Raw genomic sequence first — 22,287 nt, forward strand, 5'->3', positions numbered from 1 at the left:
GCATGTATCCTTTTTATTTTAGTTTTTCCACTAAGGTGAAGAAAACTATAAAGGATATGTCAGAGAATCAACTAGAACTAGATCCAGATATTACTACAGACAGGGAAATTGGTATAGATCCCGAGGAAGAACTTATTAAGCAATGTGAAGAAATGTGGAAAGACATGGAAGAAGTAAGTATCAACAAATAAAAATAAAAGTGATATGTGAGTGAATATAAGATTTACATAATAAACTTAGGAAACTAACAGTTTCCTATATATATATATATATATATATATATATATATATATATATATATATATATATATAAATAATGTGTAAAAACTAAAAGCATTCTCTTAAGAAACTTTATATTAGATAGAGGAAAAAAGTGATGGTAGTTCTGCCTCTCAAGGAGATTTTTTTTCTTATAGACACAATAGTCATTTATAATATTGTATATAATGTACCATTAACAGTATTGTGGTGGTGACACACGCCTTTAATCCTGCATTTGAGAGGCAGAGGCCAGCCTGGTCTACAAAGCAGCCAGGATTGTGACACAGAAAAACCCTGTCTTGAAAAACCATAAAAAAAAAAAAAGGAATGAATTCAAAAGGTTTTAAGGAGGTTGAAAACAAAAGGACATAGAAGTTAATGAATGTCAGCCTGGAGAGATGGCTCAGAGGTTAAGAGCACTGACTGCTCTTCCAGAGGTCCTGAGTTCAATTCCCAGCAACCACATGGTGGCTCACAACCATCTATAATGAGATCTGGTGCCCTCTTCTGGTGTGCAGACATACATACAAACAGAACACTATATACATAATAAATAAATAAATCTTTAAAAAAAAAGTTAATGAATGTAAGATTAGAGGGAATCATAAATTATTTTAATACCTGTTTTGGGCCAGTAGAATATAGAAATAATATATAATTAAGGATTATGAGTGAAACATGAATACAAATGTTGAGCTTGAAATTATGTATATTTTTGTTTTAATGAACTAGAGACACTTGATATACTATGTTATTTTGGTAAAATTTCTCTTTAGCATACCACAGTATATGATTTAAACAGATACATGTAGTACTTAAGTAAAGTGTCAGAGCAGTAGTTATGAATGAATTTTTTATGTCTATAGCATCCTGTTCTTTCATTAAACTGTCAGCAAGAAAGATGAATGGAGTATTTTAAAAAAAATCATTTGACAAAATCTTTGGTACTGTATATCATTAATGTACTTACTAGATATTTTTTATAATTATTTTTTGTTATTTTTCTCTATGAAACTTGGGTTCAATTAACAATAAGTTAAAAATTTACAAAAAATTATTGCAACCAGAAATGCGGACAAATAAGACTTGAGTTACTCATATTTTTACCTATCAAATACAGTTATTAACATTATTGGATGTTTTTAAAGTCTGGCATACAATGTCTTTTGGAGGCTTATTTTCCTATGTTCGTCTTTTTTTTTTTGAGACAGGGTTTCTCTGTGTAGCTTTGGTGCCTTTCCTGGATCTTGCTCTGTAGCCTAGGCTGGCCTCCAACTCACAGAGATCCACCTGCCTCTGCCTCCCGAGTGCTGGGATAAAGGCGTGCGCCACTACCGCTTGGCTTTTCTTATGTTCTTAATTGCTTATTTTGTTATTATTCTATAGTACTTTCTCTCTTGTTCTCTTACCTCCCATTTTTTTTCTCCATTTTGTAACTTACAATTCATGCTAGCTACTGGATGTTTTATTTCTTTATTCTACTAGTCACTGTCCTGTGGAGGGTGAGGGGGATGGAACCAAAGGCTCTGTGTAGATGGTCTACCACTGCGCTACACGTATGACTCTTCCTTTTTCCTTACTAATTTGACTGCCTTCCTCATTTTCTTAGGTAGAAATTTAAATAGATCTTGTATCACATATTTATATGTTTTTTTAGAAGGGTGTTGTATGGGGTTAGTATAAAAAGGGAGGAGAAGGGAATTGTCTATGGATTATAATTATGTCATTTTTTTTTTACTTTTTTAAATCAAGTGTCAGAATAAATTATTACTCACTGGAACTGAGACACTCACTAACTCAAATGCTCAGGTATGGACTTATATTCTGTTCTAGAAAATAGGTAAGCAAAATTCATTATTTTGGAAAAAAAAAGTTCATCTGTTTATATTTATTCCAATAAACAACTTTGTTAATACTTATATTCTTTTTTAACTAAAAATTATTTTGTGTGTGTATACATGCATATGATGGGGGTGGGGGGCCATGTGTGCCACAGTGTGTGTGTGTTGGAGGGAGTCAGAGAACAACTTGGTCAAGTCAATTCTCTCCTTCCACCTTGACTAGGTTTCAGGGATTGAATTGAGGTGGCCAGGTTTGTGCCACAAGCCCTTTTCCCTGCTGAGCCATCTCACTGACTCTAAACCTGTATCCTGAGACAGTTGGAGAACTCTTCTATTTCAAATAAGAAACAAAGCCAAGAACTAAACACACTTATCCAGCAAAGATACCCCAAAACTTAGTATCAAAGGATGGAAAAAACACCAAGGAAACAGAAAATGTAAACAAACAGGCCTAGCTATCTTTATATCTGGCAAAAAAACTTCAAACCAGAACTAATTAGAAGAGATTTTTAAAAAGGGACACAACATGTTAATAAAAGGAGCAATTCCTCAGGAAAATACAATTATAAACTTTGATGCACCAAATTTTGGCACTCCCAGTGTCATTTTTGTGTCCATAAGAATGTTTTAGAGTCTGTACATATACAGTGTACAGTGTACTGTAAAATTCTAACAGTATATATACCATTTTTAAAATTCATTACGTGTTAACTAACCTGTCATTTTTTCTTGGGAAAATATGGTTCCTTTATTGTAGAAATTGAAACCTTACTAAATATGAATCACTGGACACTAGACCTACAAAGGAACGGAGTGGTTTTCTCCCAGTACACCAAGCACTGACTTTGATAGGAGTGTTTGTATACCTGTAACAAGTACTATCCTAAGTTACAAATAGCCAAAGAATATAGTTTGTGGTTTCCTGTTGTGCATCTGGTCCTCAAGATCATTTGTAAGTTTTATGATTCTCCAAGAGGACTCATAGGACTTAGTCTATAGTCTACTGTGGCTAAGATTTATTATGGTGAAAGGATGCAGAGTCAGATCAGCAAAGGGAAAGGGTGTGGGTAAAGTTGAGAGGGAATGAGATAGGAACTTTTTCAGGGTAAAGTTGAGAGGAACAAGATTATGAACTTTTTCAGGAGTTGTCTAACAATAGATTCACTTAACACCTTCTTAAATTAGACTATCAACTTGTGATGTAAAGCATTGATTAACATGGGAGAAACCTGGTGTCCAAAATTTTTAGTGCGAACTGGTGATATAGTCATCCTTTACCTGGAAGATGTCAAAATGCCAGAAGATAAAGCAGGTGTTCAACATAAACCATACCCTGCTTGAATTGTTTTGGCACTGAAAGCCACTCTTAAAGAGTTAGGCATTTGGAAACCATCTTGAAATCATTCCAAGTTCACAAATCCAAGTCAAGGGCTGATGCTATGAGCAGGCCTTTTAAGAAGTAGCAGTTCCTAATTTGCTTTGATACCTCATTTCTGCATGTATAGTTCCTTCATACTGTTAGCACTCAAACTCAGTTTTCTGTGTTTTGTTGGTTTTTAAAGGCAGGGAGGGTCTCATGCAGCCTGCTCTGACTTGAAATTGCTATGTTGCCAAGGCTGATCTTGAACTGAATCTCTGAGTGCTTATATGCAAGCTTATGTCACTACCTGGCTTAATCCCCTTTCTGAAGCAAAAAGTTAGATAATTTTATGAAGAAAAGTTCTATATTTTATTACTTTCACAATACTACTGTTGTTTTATTATTAGAAAGTGTTGTTTAATTTTATAGCAGAATCAAATTTGTCATTATCACACCAAAAAGACACTTACCATAATTTGTTTCAGGATATGGTATATACATTTTGCAAACTACTAATGTATTTTAAAAAATGCTTTTTACATGTGGCTAATTTCTTTTTACAGTACAATTAAAAGCAGTTACAATATTTTGAAAGATCACAAAGAGGAAATGAACATATTTAAGGAAAACTGGACTGAAAATTCTGGCAAGACATAACATCTTGTTTTCATTTCTTTTGTGGGGGGAGGATGTCTTGCTATGTTAGCATCTTTTTTTGGTTTTTTTAAGATATAGTTAGCAAGTAAATGTAATGTGTTTAGGTACTTTTAGTTTTGGTTGTAAAGCAGAATTCTTTATTTTCAATAGCATACTGTATCATTGCTGTGAAAGCCATTTAGGAGCTATAGTTAGTATGGTAGTAGAATCTTTTTGGTGATGCTATTTTGATAACCACTTATTTTAGAACTAGTATTACAGTGTTGATTTTATTTTCATCAATATTCTATAGGAAATACCTTGAAATCTCTTTTTTTTTCCCTCTTATAGCTCTCATTACTTATTATGCAAGTGAAATGTTTGACTGCTGAACTTGGTCATTGGAACAAAAGAACACCTGAAAGTAAGATTCTTATTTTTAGGTTTATATTTTTGTAGACAAATTAATGGCATATTAAATTAACGACGTCGCCGGGTGGTGGTAGTACATGTCTTTAATCCCTGCAGAGGTAGGCGGATCTCTGTGAGTCTGAGGCCAAGCTGGTCTACAGAGCATGTTTCTTGGACAGCCAAGACTGTTATATAGAGAAACCTTGTCTCAGAAAACCAAAAAATTTAAAAAAAAATTTAATGACCTCAAGAATGACAAGATCCATTTGTCCTTGAAATTGCCCACAGTCATTGATACTAGGTACCACACCATTTTTCTTTCCTTTCTACGTGGACTATGAAGACCTTATTGTAGTTATTATTTTACTCTAAAAAACATTGCCTTGAACTGAGTAGAAACCATGAACTGTTAATGAATGAGACTTGCACAGTGGAAAAATTCCTTCATATGCTTTTTAGAATAGGGAACATGTAGTTTTTATGCTATTTCTTGACTTGTCCAATGGGAGCCAAATATATTTTTCCCTTTTTTTTTTTTTTTTTATTGGCAACTTAGGATGCAAAGTATTTTATTTTTAAACTTCTAAAGTTTGAACACAAGAGAGCCTAGTTTAGATGAGTTTCCAAGCTGAATGCGCTTGCATGGAGCTCAGTTTCTGGCTGACAAACAGTTCCTAACACCCTAGGTGGGCGCCTACGTTCTGATCTGTGAGTGTGAGCTGACCAGCATCCACTGGTAACGTCCCTTTTTTCCTTGATAAGGGCTTAACAAACATTAGGCATTGTTTTAGTCTTACACAGCCAGTGCTGTTCCAAATGTCTCCTGGGAGGCATACACCATGTACAGAAAGCCGTCTTCATCCTTCTCACTCTCGTACACTTCAGAAATGGGTGTGGACACACTCACCATGCTGTGCCCATTCACCAGGAGGAAGAAAGCTTGATTGGCGTTAAGCTGTAAGCGCCTTCTAATTATTATCTTGATGAGCTCGCTCATGTTCACATGATCAGGTACAAGGAACTTGGTTTTTTCCAGGACGGGCAGTTGCTTCTCACCCTTGTATCGCTCTATTATCACCGGGATCTTGGTGGGGTGATGCTGCCGTATGAGCCGGACATCTTCCACTCTTTGTTCGAAGCTGCGGCGCTGCTTGAAGGTCTTCTCGGACGGCATGGCGCGGGAGTCCTGAGTCGGAGGCTCTAGCTCCCGCGACAGCGACTTCCCTTGTGTCTCTTCAGCCCGCAGCTGAGTCGGGTCTATTTTTCCCAAGATGGCTTAAATGTTATAGTTGTAATACCCAACTAGTAGATTTTATTATTTTTGTTGTTGTTGTTTGTTAGTATTATTACTATGAAAGTCTAAGCTTCCTGTGTCATGTATTTTTATATCTGGTTCTCTCTCTCTCTCTCTCATATATATATATATGGTTTTTTCCCACATCTATCTTCTTCTCCCTTCATTACTCTTCCTTTGACTCCCCCCACCACAACCACTTTCAGTTTTAGACTCCCTTGTCTATATTATTCTTTGTGTCAGTTTTGGGGATTTTCTAGGTAGTAGTCCTAGGCTGACTTCTTTTCTAGTATCATCTGTATCCTTGGTTTTATTACTTTAGTCATGCCAATTCCTTAATTGTTCTACATTCTCATTACTGCTTGTTAGCCTCTAATTTTAGCACTTCAGGTAGGAATAAAGAGTGTACAGTTGTAATTTTAAAATTTGTTTTAAAGTGTATACATTTTCCTTCTTAGCAATATTTCCTTCTTGAGCATCTCTTAGGCAGCTATTAAAAATGAAGGTATTCTTTAAAGAAATGTACTCAGTTGTTCTTTTGTTGGTTTTTGGCTATGTAAACATAGCCTAAGGCTAGCCTAGCACTTAAGGTGCTTGTGCCTCAGCCTCCCATGTACTAGGATTGCTGGTATGTACACTATCATACTTTATTCAACTATTATCCTACGTGTTATACCAGCATTATATTGTAAGCTTCTGTGTGTTATATTAATGACTGCTTAATTAGTTTACTAAGGCTGTGACAGAGGATCTTACAGAGTATATTGAGATATGTAGCTTAAACATTTGAAATTTATTTTATCATAATTCTGGATTCTAGTAGTCTATATTAATTATTTTATTGTTGTTATAAAATACCTGACAAAAGCTGCTTGAGAAAGGAAGGCTTCATTTTGCCTTAAAGTTCTGGGGATGTAGAAAATCATGGCAAGGAAGGTAAGGAGATAGGAACAAGGATTGGCTGGTCACTTTTTGTACAGTTATAAAGCAGAGAGAGATGTATGCTTGTGTTCAGCTTGCTTTCTGTTTTTTATTCATCTGGGATCCTAGTCTGTGAAATAGTAATGAACACATTTAGAGTGGATCTTCCCGTTTCCATTAACCTAATATAGAAAAATCTGTCATAATTGTGCCCAGAGGTGTATTTCCATGAGATTCTAAATCCTATAAAGTTGGCAATAAAATAACCCAGAAAATGCCTAGAAGTTCTGATCTAAAATTAGATATTACCTGATGGCAATGGTGAGTGAGGTACATGCAACATAGCAATGCTCAAATCATGAGCCTTGGTGCAGAGAAAAAGAGACCAGGGTGTCACAGTCTCCTTTGAAGTCATGCTACTAATGATCTAAAGATTGTCCGCAAGGTCCCATCTGCTCAAGGATTATAGTACCTCTCAATTAGATTGTCCTGGGGACCAAGCCTTTAACACATGGACCTTTGGGAAACATTTATTCTAACTATAGCAGTCATCTTCTGCTGTCTTCATATGAGCTTCCCTGTGCCTCTTTCTGTCTTAATTTCATTGGATTAAGGCTCACTCTATGATAACATGTTAATTAGGTACTAATAAAGTCACATTTTGAGGTTTTAGGTATTAGACTTTAAACATGAATTTGGGGTTAGGAACATATTCTAGTCCATAATAGCTTCAAACTAGACTCTGCAACATTGGACTTAAATATCCTTATACCTCTTAGATCTTATCTAAAATATCCAGTTCATGGCTGGGCAGTGGTGGTGCATGCCTTTAATCCTAGCACTCAGAAGGCAGAGCCAGGCGGATCTCTGTGAGTTCGAGGCCAGCCTGATCTACAGAACAGAGATCTAGGACAGGCACCAAAACTACACAGAGAAACCCTGTCTCAAACAAAACAAAACAAAACAAAATATTCGATTCATGGTATCTCCAGTTCATATTTGATGAGCTGTATATACATTTTAGATCTTGCCTAGATTCTTCTTCATGTTTCAAACATGGCCAGTTACTAAATACTGAGCTCAGCTGTCTGATGGGTGATGGTGCTCTGTATGCTGTGAATGTGTTGCCTTATTGGTTGATAAATAAAATGCTGATTGGCCAGTAGCCAGGCAGGAAGTATAGGCAAGATAAGCAGACAGGGAGAATTCTGGGAAGAGGAAGGTTGAGTGAGGAGACGCCAGTCTACTGTTCAGTGAACAGCATGTAATGGCACACAGGTAAAGCCGCCATGGAAAACGTGACGACATATAGATTAACAGAAATGGGATGAGTTTAAGTGTAAGAGCTAGTCAGTAGTTAGCCTAAGCTAATGGCTAAGAAGTTTTAATTAATATAAGCCTCTGTGTGTTTACTTGGGTCTGAGCAGCTGTGGACCAGCAGGACACAGGAAAACTTTCAGCTACAGCTGCCACTTCAATCATTAGTCCATTAGGTCAGTATGATTGATGAACTTTTTGTTAGTCTCTTAACAATGATTTTTTTCATCATTGAAACTTTTAAACTTACAAATTAAGAGACCACTAGTTGAATAAACCTCAGTAGACTTAAAGACCAGCTTCAAACTGTTATTAATTTTTTTTAAAGTTTTGGATTTTTTTCAGTTGTATAAAAGAACATAATTTACTTATTTCAATTTTTGTAGGTCAAGAGTCTGAGCATATTTATAATCTTAAAATTCGTATAGGTCATGAATCAACACAGCTTAGCTCTGTCCTCTGTTTAATGGTCTCAAGGTTAAAATAATAGATTCTGACTAAAGACTAAGAAGCTTAAATCTACTTCAAAGCTTTTCTCAAGTTGTGAGGATGATATATTTTTTTTGTGCTTGTAAAAAATCATGGTAGCTTCACTTCAGTGTGTGTGTGTGTGTGTGTGTGTGTGTGTGTGTGTGTGTGTGTGTGTGTTGGGGGAGCATACACACGTGTGGTTTGGTACATTCGTATGCAAATGGGTGTAGAGGTCACCGGACAACCTTGGATATTGTTCCTTGGATATTATCCACTTTTCTTTTTTTTTGAGGCAAAGTTTCTCACTGGCTTAGAACTCACCAAGTAGACTAGGCTGGCTGACTAGTGGGCCCTAGGGATTTATTCCAGTCTCCCTGGCACTGGGATACAATCCCATACCACCATGCTCAGATTTTTTCATGGGTTCTAGGGATCAAACTCATGTCCTAATGCTTGCCAGGCAATTATTTCACCAGCTGGGCTATCTTTCCAGCCCTTATTCCATGCTTTTGAACTCCACCTGGTAGGCTTGGTGGAAGACTGATTTAGTATAAACAGTCATACCATGGTGTGTGTGAATTCTTATAGATTCAGCTTGGTTCTCCAGTATCTTTTCTTAGAGTTGTACCTGATTTTGTTACAAGTTTTTATCTGAATCCACTGGAGAATGGGATGATTTTGCTTTTGTTTCTTGGCCAAGAATCACTTAATTCTGAAAGTCTTATGAGAAGACATGGGAAAAAAAAAAACAACAATTAGGCATATGAGTTTTCTGTTTTTGTTTCAAATACTTCAATAATTCTTTTTATGGTTGATAGTAACAAAATTTGTAAATTTGTTCTTGTCTGCGAGGTTCCTTCTTTCTTTCTTTTTTTTTTGAAGTTATAAGTTGTACTTTTATTTTTTTAATTAAGAAAAAATTTTTTATTCATTTTATATATCAAAGATCCCCCTCTTCCCTCCTCCTGCCCCTCCAGCCTCCCCATTCCCAACCCACCCCCATTCCCTCCTACAAAAAGGTAAGGACACTCATGGGGAGGTACATTTAGTAGAGGCAGGTCCAAGCCCCTCTCCCTGCCTCAAGGCTGTGTGAGGTGTCCCATCATAGAAGTGGGCTCCAAAATGCCTGCTCGTGCACCAGGGATGTATTCTGATCCTACTGCCAGGGGGCCCCTTAAGCAGTTCATGCTACACAACTGTCTCACTATGCAGAGGGCCTAGTCCAGTCCTGTGGAGGCTCCACAGCTGTTGATCTAAAGTTCATGAGTTCCCACTAGTTTGGTTTCGTTGTCTCTGTAGTTTTCCCCATCATGATCTTGATGCCCTTGCTCATAGAATCCCTCTTCTCTCTCTTCGACTGGACTCCTGGGGCTCAGCCTGGTGCTTGGCTGTGGATCTCTGCATCTGCTTCCATCAGTTATTGCATGAAGGCTCTGTGATGACAGTTAGGGTATTCACCAGTCTGATCACTGAGATAAGCCAGTTCAGGCACTCTCTCCATTACTGCTAGTAGTCTAAGCTGGGGTCATCCTTGGGGATTCCTGGGAACTTCCCTAGCACCCGGTTTCTCCCTGTCCCCATGATGTTTCCCTCTATCATGGTATCTCTTTCATTGTTCTCCTACTCCATCTCTGTTGCTGCTCAACCATCACATTCCCTTATGTTCTCATCCCCCAACCCCTGCTCTACATTGCCCACCCCACATCCCCAGTTTACTCGTGGAGATCTCATCCATTTCCCCTTCACAGAGTGATCCATTCATCCATCTTTTTAACCATTTTCTCCTTTACTGAAGTTCAGCAACATGATGTTGTATCTTACAGTTACAGTCCTATAGATCTCCCTAAAGTTCTGTTTTCTAAATGTTTAATTATGGCAAAATACACATAAAATTTATTCTGTCACATAAGTATAGTGATAAGTATATATTCACATTGTAAACAGTCTCCAAAACTCTTTGTGTTGCATTTGTTGAAATAGGTTAGTACTTGTGTTAGCCAGCTGTTACTGAAAAAAAAAAAAATGTCTGAAATAAACAATTTTAAATAGCCGAAGTTTATTTGGCTCGTGTTTTCAGAAGTTTCAGTCCATGGTTGGTTGACTATTGCTTTTGCACCTGTGGCGAGGGAAAACTTGGTGACTGCACAAGTTGGAGGAAATTGTGTAACATGAATTTTAAATGGTCTTATTAATAAAAAAAAAAAAAAACCAAAAAACAGTGCAAGCTATTGGGGTAAATGCTGAAAGATCAGAGAGACAGAACAAGCCACAGCTAACCTCACCTTGACAACTCCTCATCGGATCCTGTTTCCTCAAATCTTCAGACTGAAAGCTTCTGAGTCCTCACCCAAATGGATCTCAGCTGAACTGCTGCTAAAAGCCTCAAAGCTTAAAAGCTTCTAGTTCCTGGTCCTCATGCCTTATATACCTTTCTGCTTTCTACTATCACTTCCTAGGATTAAAGGCGTGTGTCTTTCCCAAGCAAGACATCAAGTCTCAAGTGCTGGGATTAAAGGTAGCTTTGAACTCACAGAGTTTAAAATGCTAGGATTAAAGGCGTGTGCTACCACTGCCTAACCTCTATGTTTAATATAGTGGCTGTTCTGTTCTATGACCCCCAGGCAAGTTTCTTGGGGTGCACAATATATCAACCACAAAATTGCTTAACTCATGGTAGCCAGACTTTAGACAAAAGGTGCCAGGTTCCAGTGCCTCAGGGGCACCTCTCTAGTGACCTAATAGCTCCTTTCTACTGTGTTCTACTGTGTTCTACCTCAGACAGTTCCTCTTAGCTCCAGTCAGTGTCAGCGTTTGGCACCCAAGCCTTCAGTGCGTGGATCTTTATTATATACACCTATCCAAACCATACAAGTGTCACTCTAGAATTACCTGTAACCAATTCTAAAATTGGCTTTTAAAGTACATATAGGACGGCTTTTTTAAGAAGGCTTTCAAATATAGTAGACAAGTTTTAGTAATATATCATTGGATAATTTCAAATAGTACTTGATTAAAAAAGCAAAAATTTTGGATAAGTATTGAATAGTTTATTAATTTCTCTATGAGAAATTAAATGTTTGTTTCTCCTGTTTGGCAAAAATTCTAAGTATATAATTTACTGTACGTAATTCATTGATTATACATGCATTTTTAGAAAGAAGTCTGATATGGTCTAAAAAGTTTTAACTACATTTCATTCTATATAATTCCATTTCTGGGAATATGCTCCTTGAAATTAAAAGCACTATTACATAAAGACATAAAAAGATGTGTAGTACAATATTAGTACTCAGTTTTGGAAATTACCACTACATCATGATACACATACATATATAATAAATATGCAGTTATTAAATGATGAATTATTTCTATACCATGGGAGTTCTGCTGAGTGAAAACAATGCTAATATATCTGAATATGCATATATGCTATTTATTATAATACCAACAATGACAAAAAATAAAACTTTTGTGTTTGTGTCTATATATATGTACATATACATATAGATACAGAGAAAAATACCTTAGGAGTCCATTATTAAGCATCATTAAGCATGCTTTTAAGGCCTCAGGAAGGAAAAGAAATAAAACCAAAATTCATAGATATCAAATTTATCCAGTGTTATATGCTTGGGGTTATACATGCAAAGATGTTAACCTAGAAGTCACAAAAATTAATAAATTTTGCAAAAGTTTGGTAATATGTAAGTGGAATGGAAAAGAATTATCTCAGGAAAGCCACAAAATCAAATTCTTAAGAATTAACTAGGGCTGGAGCGATTGCTCAGAGGTTAAGAGCACTGGCTGTTCTTCCAGAGGTCCTGAGTTCAATTCCCAGCAACCACATGGTGGCTCACAACCACCTGTAATGAGATCTGGTGCCCTCTTCTGGCAGGCAGGCAGAACACTGTATACATAGTAAATAAACAAATCTTTAAAAAAAAAAAAAAAAAAGAATTAACTAAGTGCATGATTTGTTTTATTTTTGTAGTAACTCCCCTGACTGAAGATGTTTTGGTAACATTAGGAAAAGAAGAGGTGAGTCATTTATGATTGTAGTATTACCAAATAATGTATAATTAGAACTGTATCAGTTCAGTTTATGACATAAGAATTAGGCTGACCCACCCCAAAAACACATTAAAATTTACATGTTTTATTGAACTTAATATTTTAAAGATTTGAATTTTCTTTATTTTTACTGTTTGCATATGTAGTTCTGGTGTGAGTGTGAGAGTATGTGCATGTGGAGGTCAGAGGTCAACCTTGGTTATTGTCCTCAGCTTTGACCTTGTTTGAGACAGGATTTCCTTTTTGCCACTGGATGTGCCAGTTTTGCTAGCTCAGTAGCTTCTGAGGACTCCTGTCTCCACCTGCCATTTTGCCATAGGCATGCTGGGATTATAGACTGTGCTTTGGAGCTTTCTCCCCATCAGAAATCGGTTCTTTGGCAGATTCTGCAGCAGATGATTCTATAGCAGGTGTCAGCTTGGTGTCCTCTAATTCAGTTCAAAATTCAGTTTCGTGGAACTGTGTCTCACAAAGATGACAGTCCCAGAAGTAAGTTTTCTATTGTATGTCTGACCAATTGACTGTGAATCAGTTTGCTTGTCTCCCTCTTCAGGTGTAAGTAACTGTCTAAAGAGACTAGAAAATTTTCAGAGAAACATGCTTACTTGTCATAAAAGGCATCACAAAAAAAAATACAGATGAATAGCCAAATGAAAGAGATGTATAGTTTAAGGTGTATAGGAAAGGATATGGAACTTCTGTGTTCTGAGTGTGCTCCCTAAGCCCCCGCCCCTTCATGTATTTAGCTGTTTAGAAGCTCCCTGTACCCAGTCCTTTTGGTTTTATACAGAAACTTTTTTATGTAGGTATAATTGACCAAATAATTGGTCTTTGATTAACTTAACTTTCAGCTCTTCTTCCCTTTCCAAAAATGTGAAGCTAGAGCCTAAAGTCCCAATCACTTGATCATGCCTTGGTCTTTTCTAGTGTCTAGCCCTTATCCTAAAGCTGCCTAGGTTCTACTTGTCATCCAGTAGTATAAAAAAGGTACTTAGTGTGTTGGAGATTCCTAGTGTGTTAGGAATGGTATGCCAGGAAAGAAGGGTTAAGACCAATATATAACTGGGCATGGTGGCTTATACTTGTTGTTGGGAAATTGAGGCAGGAGAATTGCCCAGGGTTCATAGTTAGTTTTGGGCCAATCTGGGTTACCTGTATCAAAATATGGAGGGGGGAAGGACTAAAATATATATTTTATACCATAGTGTTACACAGTAAAGAAAAGGTTGTCTTTTTAACAAGAAACAAGGACAGTGTTCAGGGTCCTAGTGTTTTGTTAAAAAATAGAACGTGTGAGCAATGGAGCTGGGAAGCAATGAAGTACATTTCTAAACAAAGTGTAGGTGTGTCTTAGCATTCTTTGGCTATTCTTTGTAAAATGGAAGACTAGAGAAATGACTTAAAGATAGAATTACTAATCAAATAGGAAACAAATTTAGAGGTTTGAAAAACTCAGCCTATCTGTATTATCAAGATTGAGAGAGTGTGTTCACACAGGTATGACATAGAGGGGTGGCAAAGGTCCAAAGCTTTGGATGTTTGGGTAGCTGGGGGAACAGACAGAGCCATGAGATCTGCCATGGCTGGGGACAACTAAGGGAACCCAGGACTTTGCCTGCCAGTCTCAGTGCTTCCAGACTGCCTGGCAATGAACCACTCTGCTAGAGGCAGAAATTGAGTGAGCTACTGGCCTTGGACTCAGGGCTCTGTCTTTGCCTCAGAGCAACACAGCATATGTGAGATGGAGGCAGCTCCTGAGGCCAAAGAGTCGCTGTCTATTGGCCCCAAGCTCTTAAGTTTCACAATAAAGCTTAAGTGCTGGGGCTTACTGCCGCTTTCCATGATTGAACCCCTGCTGCCTAAACTTTTCAATATGTCCACTCTGATCTCCCTTTCTACAGATGCTTTTATGGCCATTTCATTTCCTAGACAGACACTCCAACAGGGTATTTGTTGTTTCTGTGAGTGCCTAGTTGTAGCAGTATGGGGAAGGACAAAATGGATAGTCTCTCTAGGTGTGGCCTGTGACTTAGGAGTCACTGTCATACCACTTCCACCTTGCTCTCCTGCCCCCGTCAGCTGAACTTAAAGTTTGTGAGAACCGGGCTTATTCTTTGACTAGGATTGCCAGTCTGCTGTCACCAGAGCTGCATGGCTTGTGGTTTGGGCTTTGATTTCCCTTCCTTTCAGTCAGTGTGCACCTTAAGCCCTTAGCAGAGTTAGAGCTGGAGAGGCCTGTCTTACTGTTCTCTGCATAATAAAGCTTAAGTGCTGGGGCTTACTGCCGCTTTCCATGATTGGAATGCTTCTCAGCTCTTCTATCATCTCTTTTGTGATAGCTGTTGTTCTTCCGTTCTTTAGACTATGTTTTAAATATCCCGCCTCTTCTCATTCCCAGAGTCTCAGAAGGGTAGTGATTCTCTGCATATCCACAAAGGAATGTATTCCAGACCACCACTGGATAACTGAAATGTAGTGGGCAAGAATGAGCAAAATAAAAACAAAATGATGTTTATAGTAGTTTATCATAGATGTGTTAAACTAGAAAGAGGAAAATTCCTTCCATAACAGTTTCCGAAGAGTTTTTTTTATGATGCTAGAGAGCAAACCTAGGGAGGGCTCTGTTCATGTTAGACAGGATCTCTACCAGTGAGCTCCATCTTAGCCTTAGTCTTTCATTTTAAAGAGAGAGATTAATAGTGACTTCTGTCATGCTTTCTGAATTCACTGCAGTGGATTTCTTCTTCTTTTAGTCTATTGAAACAGTGACTTAGTGTTTCTCAAAGAGCTCGCTTTGGGCTTTACTGAGTTCCCTTGATCCTCCTTGCCTCCTCATCTCTGGTCCTTTCTCCCCCCTCACATTGCATTGATTTTTGTTCCTTATCATTATCCCTTTAGCTTATTATGAGGTTTATTTATTTAAATTTGTAATAGAAAACTAGACCAGTAATTTGAGAGTGTTCCTTTATTTCTAACAAGGTTTTAGAGATATGTTATTATGTGAATGTTCCAAAAAAACAAGTTTTTTTAAGGGTTTGTTTATGTACTTTATGTATGAGTTTGTTGTCTGCAGGTATACCTGCACACCGAAAGAGGGCGTCAGATCTCATTATAGATGGCTATAAGCCACCATAGTTGTTGCTCTGAATAGAGCCCAGGACTTCTAGAAGAATGGAACAGTCAGTACTCTTAACCACTGTGCCATCTTTCCTGCTCCTAGAAATTTTAATGTTGTATTTTTGTTTTAAGCCACAGTAACTTATGATTGAAGTTATAATTTCTCAATTTCCCATTTATTGCTTGTCTCATAGATTATTTAGAGATTTTTTTTAGTGTCCCTATATTTGTAGTTTCCTATTTCTCTGTGTTAATTTCTAGTTTAATTCTATTGTTAGACTGTACTTAATATAGTATCAGTGTGATATTGATTGATCTCATTGATACAATGATACAATGTCTACTCTTATTTTTCTTTTTTTTAATCCTACTTTATTGCACAAATCCTAAATGGTCTTATAATAAAAACCCGGAGTCAGATATTGGGGTAGATGCTGAAAGATTAGAGAGACAAAGGAGCAAGCCACTAGAGAAACTTTTCACCACTACCGAATCATCAGGCCGAAAGGGAGGCGAGATCCTGTCTCTGTGAATCCTCAAACTGAATGCCTCTGAGTCCTCAGCTGAAAGGGCTTGAGTTCCTGTCTCCTCACACCTTATATGCCTTTCTCCACCCAACCATTTTACTTCCTATCTCAAACTTCCTAGTGCTGGGATTAAAGGCATGTGTGCTTCCTAAATACTGGTAGCAAAAGCAGAGCTCTCAAGTGATAGGATTAAAGGTGTGTACCATCACTTCCTGGCCCTGTTTCTTTTAGAATGGATTAATCTACTATAGTCGAGGGTGGCCTCGATCTATAGTATACAGATCTCTGCCTCCTGAGTGCTAGGATTAAAGATGTGTCCCACCACTGCCTGACCTCTATGTTTAACTCTGTAGCTGGCTCTGTCCTCTGGTCTCCAGGCAAGCTTTATTTCTTAAGTTTACAAATATCACCACACTATTCTCTGTAGTCTTATTTTCCTCCTTTCTTGATTTAGTTGTGCTTTTTAAAAAAGATTTATTTATTTATTATGTATATAGTATTCTTCCTGCATGTATGCCTGAATGCCAGAAGAGGGCACCAGATCTCATCATAGATGGTTGTGAACCATCATGTGGTTGCTGGGAGTTGAACTCAGGACCTCTGGAAGAGCAGTCAGTGCTCTTAACTGCTGAGCCATCTCTCCAGCCTCCTGCATTTTTTCAAAAAGCCATTTCATTGCAATATTGGATTACTGGTTATTTCTATTCCTTTCCTTAATTGTTTCAGTTACTTTAGAGTTTATAATACACATCTGTAACTTATAACTGATATGAATTTTTTAAAAAGGTAGTGGAATCCCTTGCAATCTCGAGAATAGAATACTAATTAATATATTCTTCCAAGGAAAGAATGTTAGCTAAGAGGTCAGAGTTTATTGTAACTCAGTTTCACATGCCCTTTTGTGTTGGTCAGGTATCGCAATTATATCCATGTCTCAGGACCTTTGGATTTATTTTTTACTCCCTCTGGAATTTTCTTTTACTAGATAGTAACTTTCTTTGTTTTTTGTCCCTTTTTTCTGCTACTTAATGTTATCTGGTCAGAGAGCTTTCCTTTAATGCCTTAAAACAGCTCTGCACCTCACAATTCTATTTTTTTTCTTTTTTTCTTTCTTTAAATCTCCCTGGTATATACATGTTGTAGTTATTTATTGTTTAATTTTCTGGATTTCACTTTGTTTTCTTCACTCTTGCATTCTGGCCTCCTTCAACAGTGAATGTGGAGTAGCAGATTGAACCAATGCTGACAGAATCATTTTAATTTTTTTGCCTTTAGTTTTGTATGTTCTCATTAGAAAAGAGGGACTAGAGAGATGGCTAAGCAGTTAAGAGCACTGGCTGTTCTTCCAGAGGAACCAGGTTCAATTCTCAGCACCCCCATGGCAGTTCACAACTGTCTATAACTCCAGTTCCAGAACTTCTGACACCCTCACACAGACATGGATACCATCACAACACCAATGAGCGTAAAAATAAAATACATTATATACACATATATGTGTGTGTGTGTATATACATATATATGTATATATATGTATATATATATATATGGCACCCACACACATAAAGAACAAAAGAAAAAATAAAATAACCTCATTATAAAAGAGATCTAATCTACTAAAAACAGTTCACTAATTTAATTTCAGTTTGAAATTAAAATCTGTAACTTTGAACTCCTTCTATTTTATACTTATTATTGGTATGTCACCAAAAACTTACCGTCTGGGTGCTATATATTTTCCATTTCAAATTCTTTCTGGTAGCTATTTTTACTATTGGCTTATACATTGAGCCATAGATCAATTTCACTGTCATTCAGAATCTAAACTATGTATAAGCCAAAAGGCTAAGCATTAACTTGCATTCTTTTATTTTAGTTCCAAAATTTAAGATATAATCTTGAAATGGTAGTATCTACTATTCAATCGAAGAATGAAAAGTTAAAAGAAGACTTAGAAAGGTAAACTTGTAATTCCTATTAATCATTGATACATACTGAGTTCACACTTAAATTTTTATTGACCCTATTGTTTTCCATTTTTAAAGGGAGCAGCGGTGGTTGGATGAACAGCAACAAATTCTGGAATCTCTTAATGTATTACACAGTGATTTGAAAAACCAGGTTGTGACATTTTCTGAATCAAGGTACTTAGTACTGTGTTCTAGATTTTTTCAAACAGATTTTTTTTGAGAAAGTATTTTTTATATTAAAGTAGATCAAACTTGGCCCAGTTTAAGTGTGTAAGATCTGTCCCTGCCCCTCATCTGCCATGTGGTGGTGTGGACAAAGTGGAGATGTTTTCCCCTCCCATACACCTCACTATTGTGGCAGGTGGTGGAGCTGGCCCTGAGGTCAGGAGAACTGGTGAGCTGGCCCAGTATCTCATTGGCTGTAGCACTTGGGAAAGAGGCCCTGTACCTCACCTGGGCAGCCCTGTAGAGCTGACCCTACTGGTGATGATACAGGTGAGCTGCCCCGGAGGGTGTAAGTGTGGGAGAGCTAGCCCGACTTCTCGTCTGTCATGTAGCATGGGTGGGGGAGAGATACCCCCCCCCCTTAACCCTCGCCCCTCGCTGCCTACAGCACTCAGAAGAGTGAGCCTTGCACCTCATCTGGGCACCATAGTCGTGCCCATCCTGCTGGTGGGGGCACATTCGAGTCTGTCCTGAGATCGTGAGAGTTGGCCCTGCACCCCTTGTCTGCCATGTGGTGTTGAGGCAGAAGGAAAGATGCCCTCTCCTCTTCCCTCTTGCCACCTGTGGTGAAGCAGAGAGCTGACCCTGGCCCCCACCATACACAGAACTAGGGAGAATGAGCCCTGCACCTTGCCTGGGCAACACAGTAGAACTGGTCCCAAGAATGTCAGTGTGAGCCCCACCTCTCATCTACCATATGGTGATGTGGGCAAGGGAGAGAACCCCCTCCCATGCCTGTTGAGGCCTGTGATAGGTGGGAGAGCAGTCCCTAGGTCACTAGATGGAGAGAGCTGGCCCTGCCTCTCACCAGCTGCAGCACTAGGAAGAGTGGCCCCTACAGCTTGACTTGGCAACACAGTAGAGCTGGCCCAGTGGTGTAGGTGTGGGTGAGTCAACCCAGAGGTTAGGAGAGCAGGAGAATCAGCCCTGCCCCTTGCTGCTTACTACATAGGGTGAACTAGCAGGGGTAGTACTAGAGAGCTCACCCTGGTGTTGAGAATGAAGAAGAGCTGGCAGGCTGACCAACCCAGCAACCACCAGACCCAGAACCAGAGCTGTGATTTGGCCCATCCCAGCATCCACCCTATCTATGATCTGCTGGAGCACATGAAGGGGTTGGTCCTGCAGACCCAAAGTGATAGGATCTCCATGACACAGGACAACAACAGAATATCCAGGAGGAACCCCAGTGAAGGACCTGTATTGATGATGTAACAAAAACAGAGTCCTCAAACCAGACAAACAACACTCAATGTAATGAACACTTGCAAGTAACACTATATGGACTAAAGGATTGTGTGACTCACTGTGTCACACTACAGCTTCCACAATGAGATTTTTCTTTTCTTTGTTTCTCTTTTCTTTTAATTTTTTTCTTGTTTTATTCTAGGGACAGGTTGTTAGAAGGGTAGAGAGCAGATGAGAAGGGATGAGGAGATGATTGGGATTGAGATGCATGAAGTGAAATCCACAAAGAATCAATAAAAAGTTAAATTTGAAAAAATAAAGGTGGCCCAGTTTATTGGGAATCATAACACTTGCCCTAATTTTTGCCAATTATTAGTTGTTTCTTCTTTTTTGAATGACTTAACTTACTAGTTTCACGACATGTTATAAAGAATATTCTCAGCTGGGCGGTGGTGGCGCATGCCTTTAATCCCAGCACTTGGGAGGCAGAGCCAGCTGGATCTCTGTGAGTTCAAGGCCAGCCTGGTCTACAGAGTGAGATCCAGGATAGACTTCAAAACTACACAGAGAAACCCTGTCTCAAAAAACAAAAAAACAAACAAACAAAAAAGAATGTTCTCTAGTTATGTGGATCAAATGAAGTTTTGACAGCTTTGATCAGCTTTATGTATAACCAGAAGCATGCACAAATATATTTTATTAGTTAAATATTTGTCTTGTTATTTTTATTGTTAGAATCTTTAATGAACTGAAAGCTAAGATGCTTAGTATAAAAGAATTTAAGGAGAAGCTTCTGTTAACCTTGGGTGAGTTTTTAGAAGATCATTTTCCTCTGCCTGATGGAAATATTAAAAAGAAAAAGGTAAGTTTCAGAGAAGATATTCTTTTAGATTGTTATCATTGTAACTGGTGTGTGTGTGTGTGTGTGTGTGTGTGTGTGTGTGTGTGTGTGTAAACAAAAGCAAAGGAATGAAGGCATAATGAGACATGCACAAATATGCCTTCATCCTGTCATAGTTACTGAAAAATTAGAGCTACTTTATCGTTTAATAAAATAGAATTGGTTAAAGACATTTTTACAGATTTTATGCATATGGTATGTGCACATGGCATGCACATGCTTTCTTTGCACAGCTTGTGTGTAGAGATCAGACAACTTAATAGGAGCCTCTTGCTCCTTCCTCTGCATCTGTGGCCTGCTGTCCTTTCTGCCTCTCTTCATCTGGCCAGCATTGATACTGTGTTAGTAGGCTGCTGTAACAAAAGACCAGAGACCCTGGCATAAAAATGGAGTTTCTTTTTCATTCTAAAGTCCAAGATCAAAGTACTGTCAGGGTTAGTTCCTGATGAGGTCTATTCCTGCCTGGGAGTTGACACCTTCATTCTCTTCACATTGCTTTCTGCTCTGCATGCAGGGAGAAAAAGAATTTTTTAAGTTTTCTTACTACCTTCCTGTTACAGAAAACACACATGTATACCCCTATTTCAATTTTGTGTGGTGTGTTTTTTACTTTCAGTATTTATATTTATTAAAAAAACTACGATTAGTATGTGTGTTTAGCTTTTATTCTATTTTATACTGGATCTGTTGTTACTTACTTTTATCAGTTCTTAAATTTCAGTCAATATTTGTAAAATCTTTTTTTTTCTTTTTTTTATGCATTTTGGTGTTTTGTCTTTGTATATACCTGTATTGCACATGTGTGAGTTACAGAAGATTGTGAGCTACCATGTGAGTGCTAGGAATTAAACTCATGTTCTCTGGAGGAACAGTCAGCGCTCTTAACGACCAACCCATCTCTCCAGCTCCTTAAACCAATAATTTTTAACCAAATGATTTATTTAGGAAGAGTTTCTGAGATTTCAGCATATCTATCTAAATTTAATCTGTGTCTTGCTGTTTGCTAGTCACTTCTGTAACTAAGCTTTCTCCACTAATAATGGTACTTTACTCTTTTTTACTTAGCATGGTATTAGATTTTGAGATCCAGCTTTACTCAGTTATCTTTATTTCAAGAATAATTTTGTTTTCTCTGTTCTCCTTTCCCTCCCCCCTCACCCCACCACCTCCTCCAGTGTTTTACTATGTAGCCTAGCCTGGTTAGCCTGAAACTGAAACTCACAATATAGATCATGCTGGCCTCAAACTCATAAAGTTCTGACTGCCTCTTCCTCCTGAGTATTAGGATTAAAGGCATATGTCACCACCATGCCTGGCCCAGTACTTCGGCATTTTAGGTGATATAATGCTCAGAAGTTAGCAGGATTAAATAGATATCCAGAAATTTAATGAATAGCATTCTAGCATCTGCATTTATCAAAGCAAATAATCTTTTTATTCTTGATGGTTGAATCATACCTAGATCACTTAGGAGACTGGAATTTTTAACCTTGATTACAGTTATGAGGGATCTCAAATCTATGTTATGAGAAAAAGAATTGAAGGAACTAAGGAGGATTAATATGAAAAACACCTGAGTATTATAGTGGCTGTCTTCCAATTTATTAATGAGTTATTTGATGTTATTCAAAGGGGAAAATTTAGTGAACTGAGTAAACATTAGGAACTGATGAACTATGAGGAGTTTACAAGGAAGGCTCCCTTAGAAGCCTACCTGAAAAGTAATGGGATACCATCTGCTTGGAGAGTTTTTGTCTGGTTCAAGCATGCTACTTT

At 37.9% G+C, this 22,287-nt stretch overlaps 2 protein-coding genes and 1 pseudogene across 6 annotated transcripts in view; 1 reads left to right on the top strand and 2 right to left on the bottom strand.

Annotated features, from left to right (window-relative positions):
• Nucleotides 1–22,287, top strand: part of Cenpk (centromere protein K) — a 59,831-nt gene that overhangs the window by 1,982 nt on the left and 35,562 nt on the right. For 4 of the 5 annotated variants that reach the window (XM_052743428.1, XM_052743426.1, XM_052743427.1 and 1 more), the window contains exons 2-8: nt 23–173; nt 2,014–2,070; nt 4,450–4,522; nt 12,504–12,550; nt 18,104–18,186; nt 18,273–18,371; nt 20,346–20,472. In XM_052743428.1, the coding sequence (XP_052599388.1) occupies nt 57–173; nt 2,014–2,070; nt 4,450–4,522; nt 12,504–12,550; nt 18,104–18,186; nt 18,273–18,371; nt 20,346–20,472 (603 nt within the window). In that variant the 5' untranslated portion in view covers nt 23–56. Of the gene's footprint in view, nt 1–22; nt 174–2,013; nt 2,102–4,449; nt 4,523–12,503; nt 12,551–18,103; nt 18,187–18,272; nt 18,372–20,345; nt 20,473–22,287 lie in introns of those variants that run through there. The other variant, XM_052743429.1, reaches the window with a different exon arrangement.
• Nucleotides 5,062–5,759, bottom strand: LOC128113617 (microtubule-associated proteins 1A/1B light chain 3B-like). The gene has a single exon (XM_052743432.1). It carries the CDS (start codon nt 5,681–5,683, stop codon nt 5,303–5,305), a length of 381 nt encoding a protein of 126 aa, XP_052599392.1. The 5' UTR covers nt 5,684–5,759; the 3' UTR covers nt 5,062–5,302.
• LOC128113618 (60S ribosomal protein L39-like) lies at nt 5,878–10,541 on the bottom strand (annotated as a pseudogene).

This window comes from Peromyscus californicus, unplaced genomic scaffold (assembly GCF_007827085.1).
Source record: "Peromyscus californicus insignis strain IS unplaced genomic scaffold, ASM782708v3 Scaffold_18__1_contigs__length_77618521, whole genome shotgun sequence".
Lineage (NCBI taxonomy): Eukaryota > Metazoa > Chordata > Mammalia > Rodentia > Cricetidae > Peromyscus > Peromyscus californicus.